This window comes from Euprymna scolopes, chromosome 9 (assembly GCF_053919585.1).
Source record: "Euprymna scolopes isolate OS-2025 chromosome 9, ASM5391958v1, whole genome shotgun sequence".
NCBI classification, from domain to species: Eukaryota; Metazoa; Mollusca; class Cephalopoda; order Sepiida; family Sepiolidae; genus Euprymna; species Euprymna scolopes.
Window position 1 is genome coordinate 165,624,248 of NC_136490.1, and position 13,908 is coordinate 165,638,155.

At 31.6% G+C, this 13,908-nt stretch overlaps 1 protein-coding gene across 2 annotated transcripts in view; it reads left to right on the plus strand.

Annotated features, from left to right (window-relative positions):
• The window catches only part of LOC145284966 (translin-associated factor X-interacting protein 1-like), a 378,099-nt gene that overhangs the window by 154,158 nt on the left and 210,033 nt on the right, over positions 1-13,908 (plus strand). For both annotated transcript variants that reach the window (XM_080134070.1, XM_080134071.1), the window contains exon 5: positions 2,354-2,423. In XM_080134070.1, the coding sequence (XP_079990196.1) occupies positions 2,354-2,423 (70 nt within the window). The remainder of the gene's footprint in view (positions 1-2,353; positions 2,424-13,908) is intronic.

Consider the following 13,908-nt stretch of genomic DNA (forward strand, 5'->3'; position numbering starts at 1 on the left):
ATGTGTAAATCTGAAATATAATTTTCTTTGATCTGTCACATGTGAGTTTAAATCACATTTTCAGCTTTAGATATGCAATTTAAATATATGAGCAAATAGTTAATAAAATATGTTAAAACACACTTTGAAATGAGTTAAAAACATGTTTAATCTGAAAAGGAAACACTAGATAAATGGATAGTCCATTTAAAAGGAAACACTAGATAAATGGATAATCCATTTATCTAGTGTTTCCAGTTTTGTAAGAATAAAAGTTACTTCCAAGTGCAGATGTTTAATCAAAATGATTCAAATTTTGTCACAACCAGTTGCCTTATAGAAATCAAGGTTTTTATAAGTTCAGCAACATCCCATATAGATGTGTTTTTTTATTCCATACAGAGCATTTTAAATGATAGGGAAAAATTCTGGCAGTAATTGGCCCTGATCGCAAAGGATAGAATTCGGTGCTTCTGATTTTATCAGATGCTGATGAAATCACTTCTGGGTTAGTAATGCTAGTTAGAATGGATAATTTTTGTTATTCTTCAAAACTCATGGTCTCCGGCCTCTACTCAGCAACTCTGGATTTAACGAATTGAACGTAATAGTATTTTGTATTTTCTATATTTTTTTCAACTGTTTTTAGCAGTTTTAAGAGTAGTTTGTGTTTCAGAGTATCTTTTCCACTGAAAATTGTCAGTTAATATTCTTCAAAAATATTTTACTTTAGCGACATAAAATTAATCAACATATTTGTTGGTTGTATAACCTTAATTTTTTTATGCGTGTGAAAGGATGTTCACAAGATTCTTCATGCTTACCTACAAACAATAGTTTCAAAGACTAAATCTTTACTTACTTGAGCAGCATTGGGTGCAAAGAGACATGGTTCTAGCATACAGAATCATCGACAGAAATATAAATCTAGATTTAGAGAAGTTTTTACTATAACGCCTAGTCATAGTCTCCATGATCATCCACAAATGATGTATCATCATCGATTTCATCACAACAAGAGAAGGCAGCATTCTGTCTGTGTTTCTGTTCCCTGGAACTGCCTCCCAGAAGAAAGCCATAACGATGCCTACCATATACAGGTTTCATAATCGTCTTCAACATACTTTCACATGATATATAGATGCACTATACAAGGTGCTTTTAATAAGTTTCCAGACGTTTTTTTTGTATAAGCATTTAAAATTGTCGTAGACTCTTGAAAATTCAACATGTTATTGCTATACATCTTATGAGATGACTAACCAATTTTTATGATTTCAGGTTCAAATGAACAGCTACAGCAGGAATTGGAATACACCCTACTAAAGCCTGATTGACACATCTAGTGAAGTAAAAAATACAATCTGGACGTAAGGAAACTTTAGAAGAACGATATGCAATAAAATTCTGTTTTAAACTTGAAAAAAAATGCCAAAACGGAAACATATTGAATGCTTCAAAATGCTTTTGGAGCATCTTGCATGAATTAAGCATCAGTTTTTGGCATAAGAGATTCAAGGAAGGCAGACAATCTGTGAGGGATGATGAGAGGTGTGAGAGGAGTAAGGAAGTCAAAACATCAGAGAATTTCTTGGATAAGGACCGTTGCGTGTTGAGAGAGAAAATAAGTGCACATTTTGATGTTAGTGCATTGAACTATACACACAATTATTAGCAAGGAGCTAAAAATGCGGAAGATTTGTGTAAAGTTTGTCTCAAAGGTTCTTATAGAAGACTAGTCCACAACTCCATCCTTATCACAGACTATTTGACCAAGATGGGCATCAAGTCCGTTCATCACCCTCTCTATAGTTCAGACCTTGCTCCTTGTAACTTTTGCTCAAGGAAAACCTTAGAGCCTGTCATTATGAGACAATTAAGGAGATGAAAGAGGTTGTGACGAAGGTCATTGACACGCTCACACAAGTACAAATGCATTGCAGATGGAGGAGATTACTTCGAAACGGACCAGAATCTCATGAGTGTACTATCAATAAAAGTGTCCATACAGAAAAAGTCTGAAAACTAATTGAAGACACTTCATATTTGATATGACTTGCTACGACTGCTATTTTTTCTTCTGATAAAATTGCTTGATTGATTTAACACACGAATATGAAATGCCTTGGGGTACTGTTATACAGATTATAATGATTTCTGATCTGTCAACTTTATTTTCTCTGAGGGAATTGTTTTTGTTAACGGATTCACCACTATTTATGGATTTCAAATTGGATTTTTTATTCTGCAAATTAAATTAAAAGAGAAAATTGCAAATTTTAATAATTCTTTTAATTACTGCTTTTGGTTTTGATGTTTTTGCTTATGGTTTGATTTTGTTTTCTGTGATTAATACATTCTGTTGATCTTTCAGGCAACGGTTCTTTCGACTGTTGAAGAATATGATGAGAAAATATGTGCTTTTAACGAAGCAGTAAAACCAAGTAATTATGAGATTCTTTTCTAATCTTTCCAAACTAATATATTTTCTTCATTAAAAGTGGCAACATTTTTTTGCTGATATTTTAATCATGAGAAATTCCAGATTTCAAAATATAAATAATTGCTTAATTAAAGAAAAATTGGATCTCTGTATATGTATATTCTGCTAAAGTTCAGAAACTACCGAGGGTACATTTACAAACCTTACATCATCTGATTCAGTGTGACTCTGTTTGACCATTATTTTTTTACAAAGGAGTCACCACTTATCAAGGCCCAGAGGCCACTCGAGGGTAAGGATTAATGAGTGTACGATAGTCAATGGGACGATATCTTAGTAATCGTTAGTTGTGGAAATTTGATAAATTGGATTATTTGAAGGGACCGCTCATCCAGAACATGTTTATGTTGGACTTGAAGACAACCATATTGTAGTCAGCTGGAAAGCAGGCTAACGAAAGAGAGTTCCACAGGTATGCAGTTCTAAGAAAGAAGCTTTGTTTATGGAATCTACGTTTAGGTTTAGGCACAGGTAAAACGTGAGAGAAATTATTGATAGTTGTTTCAGCTAGACGAGTGTTTTTCATAAAAGTTGGGCAATAGGGGACCATGGATTGGAGCACAGAGGAGTACTGTCATTTTTTAAAGTAAAACTATATTGTTATATTTAGTCGCTTTTGAGTCCCCAAAACCAAATTAATACATAAGCTTGTTAAAATTAATATATTTAAAAACAATTTTGTAATGGTATTCGTTTGATAAACAACACTGAAACTAGGTCATACATTCACATTTCTTTTTTCTTGTTTTTTTCATTCTTTTTCTCTATTTTATTTACCTATTGCCTATGAGAGATAGAGAAAGAGAGCGTATGGAAGTCTTAGTTCTGTTCAAAAAGGTTGCATGACTGAGGATGTGTAGATAGAGTGAGAGGAGTTTTTGCTATCCATGTCCCAGACAACGCTGGGTATATCTGCTAGTTTAGAATAAAGAACGTCCATTATGAATGCATAATTGCATGCATTCATAATAGGCCTATTCAATTTGCACAAAGTATAAATAACAAAATAGAAAAGTTCATAGTATTATGAGAAATATTTTTTTCTTTTAAAATATCTCTCTCTTCAGACACATAGAAATCCAGTTAAATTATTTATTGAATACACATTTCCATAAGGTTACTCATATCTGCCTCCCTCTTTCACTTTCTCACGGGCAAATAAAAATATTAAGATGATAGATTAATTGTTTGATCTAATCTCATTGTTAGATTTGAAACAACTACCAATAATAAGAATAAGGAAATGTATTTTTTGACATCCGCATCTCTGGTTACCCCAATGGAACACATGTTATAGTATGTTTTCACAATAACAAAATTAGTGTCAGACTGAATCCACTAACGTAAGGTTTTTAATTGTATCTTGTGCAGTTTCTGACTTTTATGCAAATTTACTCACACCATTCACATAAAAATTATTACTTTCCTTTATATAATCGATGAAATACCTTGTATATATAATGATATATATTACAGATATCATACGATACCTTAATGATATATCTTACATACATTATACTATCCTTTGTATATATAAATATATCAGGTATATATCATCATAGTCTTTTTTCTTTTTTTCAGTAATGTTGAAATTTATTCCCAAGTCACTATCCTTCGTGTGGGCCTATATTTTCCAACTACAAAAATCAGATGAAATTATGAGTATTACACAATCTCATATTTATAATGACAAAGTTTTTGCTTATCAATAAAAATGATTTCTTTTTTACAATGATAAATGCTTACGTGTCTGAAAGATGAACTCAGAATGAGAATCAGATGTAATTGTATAACTGTCCTAATGAAAAAAACCTTAACACTAACTTAACGCTAAGCATAGAATATTTTATACTCACTTTATATATTTTAGTTGTACAATTGTTGGAAATCTATTATTCTTTGTACATGATCGAATAGAAGTCTTAAGTAATTGTATCAAAATATTAATTTACTTGTCCAACGTCTAATATAACAAAAAAAAAAACATCATAATCGCAAACATTAATTAATGAGAAACGAATTACCTACCTTTATAGTTGCTCTTTATTAGTTAAAATCATTAAAACCTTTTCCTATCCAAAATTTTTCAAAACAAAAAAAAAACATAGCTGTCTTTTTACATTTTTAAGTAAACTATTTTATTTTATAATTAAAAAAAAAACATAGCTGTCTTTTTACCTGGTGCTACCAGATCATGCTGCCCTGTGGCTTCCTGAGACAAAATGCACCTACATTGACGTTTTTTTGTTTTCTGATCTTTTTTGTAAAATTTAATTATGTTCTGCAAAACCAAAAACAAAAACAACAGCCCCTCTCCCCCCCCCTTTTTATTTTATTTTTTCCTACCCTACTCCCAGTCCTGGATATGACCTTAAACTATATCCGATGGTGAGGTCCGGCTTACGGGCTTTGGGGAGTGTGGAGCCACCTCTTAATTGCCATTGCTCGCAGGTCCACCCTGACCCGGAGTGGTAGTACCTGTTAGGTTCCCAACTATGGGTTAAATAGAAACAGATTTTAAAAAGGAAAAGAAACAACAAAAAAAAAAGAAAAAGAAAACAAATATATTCTATTAAATTATCTATTTATTTTTTTGCCCTGTCAGTAGGGCATGAGAACAAACCGACTACCCCCCTGCAGAGGGTAAAAATCCCTCAATGGGGCAACCAGTTAGCTGTGGGTTGCTACCCGTAATGTCTTAGGACGTGATCCTGGTGATTGAGCAAACCTAGACCAGGATACATAGAAGTTTAGGCACCGCAACATATTACTTTGGCCCTTACTTCGACTAGACGGGCGGTCGGAGAGGCCCGATCCGACCAATCGGCCAGTCACGCCAAGCCCCACCATATATTGCCCATTCCAAAAACTCACTACTAACACAACACATCCCCCCTTTCCCACAAATAACCCTACTCCCTAATATATGATGGAAAGTGGTGGCTGAGGGTCAATCGATTAGGTGTGAATATCGATGACGAGGCTGTAAACCCCTCAGGATTGCTACAGATGCCATAGCAATATCAAGAGAGAACAGATAATCATTATGATACCACCAAAGTCGGTTATATCATCATTGTATCCCTGTGGAGGCTGGGCGAATGGGTTTCCCCCCAGGCTCTTCCCAAATAGGACTCCGAGGTGGGTGGGGAACAAAGATGACGAAAAAAGAAAACAACATATATGGCTTATTCCTCCCAAAAACCACCCAACCACCCAAAGAGAACCCACTCTGATGTCTCTGACATCAGTAGCTCTGAGGAAGAGACGATAAAACCAAGAAACTCAACATTCGTAGTAATAGAATCAAGAGAGGAAATTCCTTTGAGCAAACTATCACCTTTTAAAATTGAAAGAAATCTTAAAACTTTAAAACCAAAGTCTATTAAAAAACAATTTAACGGCAGCCTACTAATAGAAACCCATAACGAAGAACAAACTAAAGAAATATTGAAACTAAAATTATTTGAAAACATCAAAGTCAAATGCTACAGACATCCAACCCTAAATACCTGCAAAGGAGTAGTGAAAAGCCACGAACTTGCACTTTGTCCCTGGGAGGAAATCAAGACAAACTTACAGAAACAGAATGTGTTAGATGTTCGTAGAGTCCAAATAAAAAAAAAAACAGTGAGAAAATCGATACCAACACATATATACTAACTTTCGATTCCCTCACCATACCCAAAGAAGTGAAAGTCGGATATATGAAAATAAATGTAGAAATTTATATTCCAACCCCCTCCAATGCTTCAAGTGCCAGAAGTTTGGACACCATCAAGATCGGTGCACACGATTACCAGTGTGTGGAAGATGTTGAGAAAGCGGCCCACACATTGACTGCAGAAAAGATTTCAAGTGTGCCAACTGCCTTGGAAATCATGGCGCTGGCTCTAGATACTGTGAAATATGGAAAAGAGAAAAAAAAGTGACCAAACTAAAACATACAAAGAATATATCCTACCCAGAGGCCAGGAAAATCATTGAAACTAAAACATATGCAGATGCAACTAAAAAAACTACTCCAATCAACAATCAAAATGGGCATATACATGTAACGGATACAACTGACAAGAAAATTGATGTCTTAAGCAAACTAATAAAGGAAATGAAAGAACTATTAGAAGAAATGAGGAAAATGAATAGTGCAATGTCTGCAACAAATCCAAGGATTATATTAAGTAGAGACACTACTGAATCACAAAAAGAAACAAAACCACAAACCATTTCTACAAAAACAACCAAACAACCATCAAACACATCACAAGCCAGAAAAGAATCAAAAATCCCCCCAGACAAAAAAAACAAAACAAACAAAAACAGGAAAAGAAAGATCCCGATCTATATCCCGAACAGGGACTCCGACAGAAAATAGATTTGAGGGATTGGAGACAATGAAAGTTGAACACAATTCCAAATGATGAACAAAATATTACAATGGAATATCAGAGGGATAAAAGGAAACCAAAATGAACTCACATTATTAATAACAAATATGAGCCCAGCACTTGTCTGTCTGCAGGAGACCTTTCTGAAAGAAAATAATACCATCAACATAAAACACTACACATCTTACAACTACATAAATAAAGATACGGACAGTGCTTCTGGAGGCACATCAATACTCATGGAGAATGAAGTCCCTCAAAGACAAATAAATATAAACACAAACTTGCAAGCAATTGCAGTTTCAGTGACTCTACATAGAACTATAACACTTTGCTCAATATACATCCCTCCAAAAGATACAATCCACGAAACTGAGATAACTCAATTAATAAAACAACTCCCTAAACCTTTTTTCTACTAGGAGATCTCAACAGTCACAATGTAATATGGGGAAGTAAAGAAACAAATAAAAAAGGAAAAGAAATAGAAAACATAATAAATAAAAATAATCTATGCCTCCTTAATAATCAAAACTACACCTATATGTACCCAGCAACAGGTACTTTCACCGCCATTGACCTTACCTTATGTGATCCTTCCATATATATGGACTGATTGGAAAGTACACAATGACACCTGTGGAAGTGATCATTTCCCAATCATCCTGGAAAGTCTAAGTACTAGTACTGAACAAAAAACACCCAAATGGAACCTACATAAAGCAGAATGGGAAGACTTCCAGGAACAGTGCAACAACCAATTAATTATCAAAAAGAAAGATGAAGATGACCATTTGAACTACTTCATTAAAACACTCACAAACAGCAAATAATACCATACCGAAAACAACCAAAACCAACAATCACAACAAACCTTGGTTCACAAAAGAATGCAGAAAAGCCATCAGAGCTCGACGAGCTGCCTTGAGAAAATTCGAAAAGTACCCAACAAGCGAAAATCTGGATTCCTTCAAAAACAACAGAGCAAAAGCCAGACGAATCATAAAGGAATCCAAAAGAACAACATGGAGAAATTATATATCCAAAATTAATGTGAATACCAAGGCAAAAACAGTTTGGAACATGATGAGGAAAATAGAAGGAAAGTGTAGTAGTACACCAATATCCCACATCTCTAAAGGCAACAAAATATACACCGATCAAAAAGACATTTCCAATAACCGGGCAGATAATTTATCAAAAATTTCATCATGTGACAGACAGAGAAATTCAAAAAGATTAGAGAAAAGGAAGAGAAGAAGAAAATTCTATTTAAATCACAAAATACCGAAAAATACAACCAACCTCTTACCTTGCCTGAATTAAAAGAATCGCTAACCAAATCTCATGACACAGCTACAGGGCCCGATGAAATTCCATATGAAATCCTCAAAAAACTTCCAGAAACCTCAATGAAATACCTACTTGAAATTTTCAATATTATATGGTCCAGTGGAAACGTACCTGAGACCTGGAAAGAGGCCACAATAATACCAATCCCCAAATCTGAAAACTCAAACATCCAATCCCAATCAAGTAACGTCTCAGATCCATTGAATTTCAGGCTAATAGCTCTAACAAGCTGCATTTGTAAGACCATGGAAAGGATTATAAACAAAAGACTAATCTGGTTCCTGGAAACAGAGAATCTTATTACAGAATTTCAAACAGGATTCAGGAAAAAACGAAGTTCAATAGACCACATAGTCAGACTTGAAACCTTCATCAGAGAAGCCTTTGTAAGGAAGGAACATTTAACAGCAGTGTTTTTTGACATGGAAAAAGCCTACAATACTGTGTTACAAGGGATCTGAAGGCGCTTGGACTAAAAGGCAGAATGGCAATTTTTATTGAAAATTAAAAAAAAAATAGATGGTTCAGAATAAAGGTTGGCACAGCTCTCTCGGACTTGAAGGAACAAGAGAATGGAGTACCTCAAGGGAGTATACTGTCAGTGACCCTGTTCAGTATCCAAATTAACAACATTGTAAAAAACCTTAACCCTGGGGTAGATTGCTCCCTATATGTGAATGACTTCCTAATATGCTGTAGATCTAGATATATATCTATAATAGAAAGGAAGCTTCAATTGTGCTTAAACAAAGTAATGAGATGGACGGAAGAGAATGGATTTAGATTCTCCAAAAGAAAAACGAAATACATGCATTTCTGCAAACTAAAGAACATGCATAATGATCCTGTCCTAACCATGGAAGGAATGCCCATACCCGTTACTGACCAGTACAAATTCTTAGGGATTTTATTTGACAAAAAGTTAACATTCATCCCACACATAAACTATCTGAAAAAAAAATGTAACAAAGCAGTAAATCTTTTGAGAGTGGTAGCACATACCGATTGAGGTGCAGACAGGGAAACCCTCCTTAAACTTTACAGAGCACTAGTCCGCTCAAAGCTAGACTACGGCTGTTTCATATATAGATCAACCCGAACATCATATACAAAAAGCCTAGACCCTATTCACCATACTGGCCTAAGATTGGCCTTAGGAGCATACAGAACCTCCCCCGTGAACAGTCTATACACGGAAGCACATGAACCCCCACCAGATCTAAGGCGAGAAAAGTTAGCCCTTCAATATTTACTCAAACTGAAGTCTTGCCCAAACGACCCTGCATACCAATGTACCTTCTATCCTAAATATGAAGAACCCTTCAACATGAGAGGAAAAACTATCAAAACTTTCGGGCTCCGAATGAAGGAAAGCATTGAAGAATTGAAAATTCCAATCTCCAGCATTCACAACTTCATACTGCCTAAAACACCCCCATGGACCATGAAACAAGTAGAAATAAAACTGAACCTAAACAAAAAGTCCAAATCTACCACAAACCCTATTGAATACCACGACGAACTTCAACATTAAAAATTACGATATTCAGACTACACCTTTATCTACACAGACGGGCTTAAAAGCAACAATCACAAAACCACAATGAAGAGAAATCTTCAAAATGAAGCATCCAGATTCACTGCAGAGACTATAGCTATCGATCTAGCACTCAACATAATTTTAGAGGAAACCACCAAAAATTTGATCATTCTCACAGATTCTCTATCAGTCCTATTATCTATACAAAATCAAAAACAAGAAAATCCACTAACAACAAAATTAATAGAAAAAATCAATATCCTTTCAACCACTAAAAACATTATTCTTGTCTGGATCCCCAGCCATGTGGGGATCAAAGGCAATGACAGGGCAGATACAGCTGCAAAAAAATCTTCTCACCTTCCAACTGACAATTTTAAGATTCCACATACTGATCTTAGACCCCAGATAAAAGCATACATACAGGAAAAATGGCAACTGCGGTGGAGTCAGCAAGAGGGCAGCAAATTATACTCAATCAAACCTAGACTTAAGGAACGATGTCCGGACATCAAGAGATCATGCCGAGAAGATGTGATACTGACTCGGCTGCGCATAGGACACACCAACTTTACTCATTCTTATATACTAAATGGAGAATCGGCGTCAGAGTGCATCCCATGCCAGGAGACACTCACAGGAAAACATATCCTAGTTGGGTGTGATGACCTCGCCCCAACTAGAAAATTATACAGAAAGCAATATGGAGGACCTTTTTGAAAAGGTCAACTCAACAAATATTCTAGCATACATAAGGAAAGTAAATTTATATAAGAAAATTTAAGGAAATTTAAAGTCACCCAAATATACACATGTATAAATACAACATTTAATTTCTTAGTTTGATTTTATAAAAAAAGGGAGGAAAGGCTGAAAAAGTCCCCCCCCCCCCAACAAAAAATAGTTTTTAAAAAGAAAGGACTCCGGCATTAAATGACCACATAGATTGATATGCCATAAAACCAATCAATCAATCAATCAACTGTCTTTTTTACATTTTTAAGTAAGCTATTTTATTTTATAATAAAAAAAAACATAGCTGTCTTTTTACATTTTTAAGTAAGCTATTTTATTTTATAATTAAAATAAAACATAGCTGTCTTTTTACATCTTTAAGAAAGCTATTTTATTTTATAATTTAAAAAAAACATAGCTGTCTTTTTACATTTGTAAGTAAACTATTTTATTTTATAATTAAAAAAAAACTTAGCTGTCTTTTTACATTTTTAAGTAAGCTATTTTATTTTATAATTAAAAAAAAGCATAGCTGCCTTTTAACATTTTTAAGTTATCTATTTTATTTTATAATTAAAAAAAAAGCATAGCTGTCTTTTTACATTTTTAAGTAAGCTATTTATATATATATTCTATGTTATAATTAACAAAAAACATAGCTGTCTTTTTACATTTTTAAGTAAGCTATTTATATATATTTTTTATTTTATAATAAAAAAAACATAGCTGTCTTTTTACATTTTTAAGTAAGCTATTTATATATATATTTTATTTTATAATTAAAAAAACATAGCTGTCTTTTTACATTTTTAAGTAAGCTATTTTATTTTATAATTAAAAAAAGCATAGCTGTATTTTTACATTTTTAAGTAAGCTATTTTATAATTAAAAAAAGCATAGCTGTATTTTTACATTTTTAAGTAAGCTATTTTATTTTATAATTAAAAAAAGCATAGCTGTATTTTTACATTTTTAAGTAAGCTATTTTATTTTATGATAAAAAAAAGCATAGCTGTCTTTTTACATTTTTAAGTAAGCTATTTTATTTTATAATAAAAAAAAGCATAGCTGTCTTTTTACATTTTTAAGTAAGCTATTTTATTTTATAATTAAAAAAAAGCATAGCTGTCTTTTTACATTTTTAAGTAAGCTATTTTATTTTATAATCAAAAAAAAAAACATAGCTGTCTTTTTACATTTTTAAGTAAGCTATTTTATTTTATAATTAAAAAAAAGCATAGCTGTCTTTTTACATTTTTAAGTAAGCTATTTTATTTTATAATTAAAAAAAAGCATAGCTGTATTTTTACATTTTTAAGTAAGCTATTTTATTTTATAATAAAAAAAAAGCATAGCTGTCTTTTTACATTTTTAAGTAAGCTATTTTATTTTATAATTAAAAAAAAGCATAGCTGTCTTTTAACATTTTTAAGTTATCTATTTTATTTTATAATTAAAAAAAAAGCATAGCTGTCTTTTTACATTTTTAAGTAAGCTATTTATATATATATTCTATGTTATAATTAACAAAAAACATAGCTGTCTTTTTAAATTTTTAAGTAAGCTATTTATATATATTTTTATTTTATAATAAAAAAAAACATAGCTGTCTTTTTACATTTTTAAGTAAGCTATTTATATATATATTTTATTTTATAATTAAAAAAACATAGCTGTCTTTTTACATTTTTAAGTAAGCTATTTTATTTTATAATTAAAAAAAGCATAGCTGTATTTTTACATTTTTAAGTAAGCTATTTTATTTTATAATAAAAAAAAAGCATAGCTGTCTTTTTACATTTTTAAGTAAGCTATTTTATTTTATAATTTAAAAAAAGCATAGCTGTCTTTTTACATTTTTAAGTAAGCTATTTTATTTTATAATAAAAAAAAAAACATAGCTGTCTTTTTACATTTTTAAGTAAGCTATTTTATTTTATAATTAAAAAAAAGCATAGCTGTATTTTTACATTTTTAAGTAAGCTATTTTATTTTATGATAAAAAAAAAAGCATAGCTGTATTTTTACATTTTTAAGTAAGCTATTTTATTTTATAATCAAAAAAAAAACATAGCTGTCTTTTTACATTTTTAAGTAAGCTATTTTATTTTATAATTAAAAAAAGCGTAGCTGTCTTTTTACATTTTTAAGTAAGCTATTTTATTTTATAATTAAAAAAAAAATTAGCTGTCTTTTTACATTTTTAAGTAAGCTATTTTATTTTATAATAAAAAAAAAAGCATAGCTGTCTTTTTACATTTTTAAGTAAGCTATTTTATTTTATAATTAAAAAAAAAGCATAGCTGTATTTTTACATTTTTAAGTAAGCTATTTTATTTTATAATAAAAAAAAAGCATAGCTGTATTTTTACATTTTTAAGTAAGCTATTTTATTTTATGATAAAAAAAAAGCATAGCTGTATTTTTACATTTTTAAGTAAGCTATTTTATTTTATAATCAAAAAAAAACATAGCTGTCTTTTTACATTTTTAAGTAAGCTATTTTATTTTATAATTAAAAAAAACATAGCTGTATTTTTACATTTTTAAGTAAGCTATTTATATATATATTTTATTTTATAATAAAAAAAAAGTAGCCGTGTTGAGAGGAAACTATTATGGACAGTTAAAGCCAGAATTTAAACTTTCAACGTCGACACCCATTACGATGTCTCCTTCTCCAATATCAAGGGTCTATGTTCCAACCTTTCAGAGGTTGAAACCCAATTACAGAAGGCTAAACCAGACCTATTATTTGAAATTTTGACCGTGCGAGGCCAAGGGAAAGGACCACCCTGTGTTTTAGTCTCGAGTGTTCAAGAAAAAAAACCAAAGCTAAGTAAAATCCTTAACTGTTTCGCATGAAATTAAAACAAATATTATTTACATTTCCAGGCATATTGTAACTGATATTTTTCTCCACTTAAGTAGACCATATCGCAGTTTACAATTCCATCTCACTTAAGTAAGTCAATGCTATAGTAAAGACAAATTTGGTAAAAAAAAAAAAAAAAACGAAAAGAAATTATGCTAATTTATTTAGAGGATATGAAAACTTTATTTCAAATCATTTCCACCGTGTTATGAATTCAGACTTATTGCATGTCCAATTATTGCATATATTTAAACAAAAAACATATAAATAATTAGATTTATTGAGCTAAACCTGAAACTCTACCATTCGTTAATTTATTGATGGTTTTTCCTTCGCGGCGGTTAAACTTATTTCAACAAATCCTTACGGTGAATATGACTTAAATTCCTTTCCAAAGCTGTACTCAAAACTGCACATTTCCTTTTCAGTTTTTCCGCTTTTCACCTTGTACGTTATATATGCTATTATTTTACGTTATATATGCTATTATTTTATTTCCATCATATTTGTTTTTTTGAAACGCGTATTCAATTGT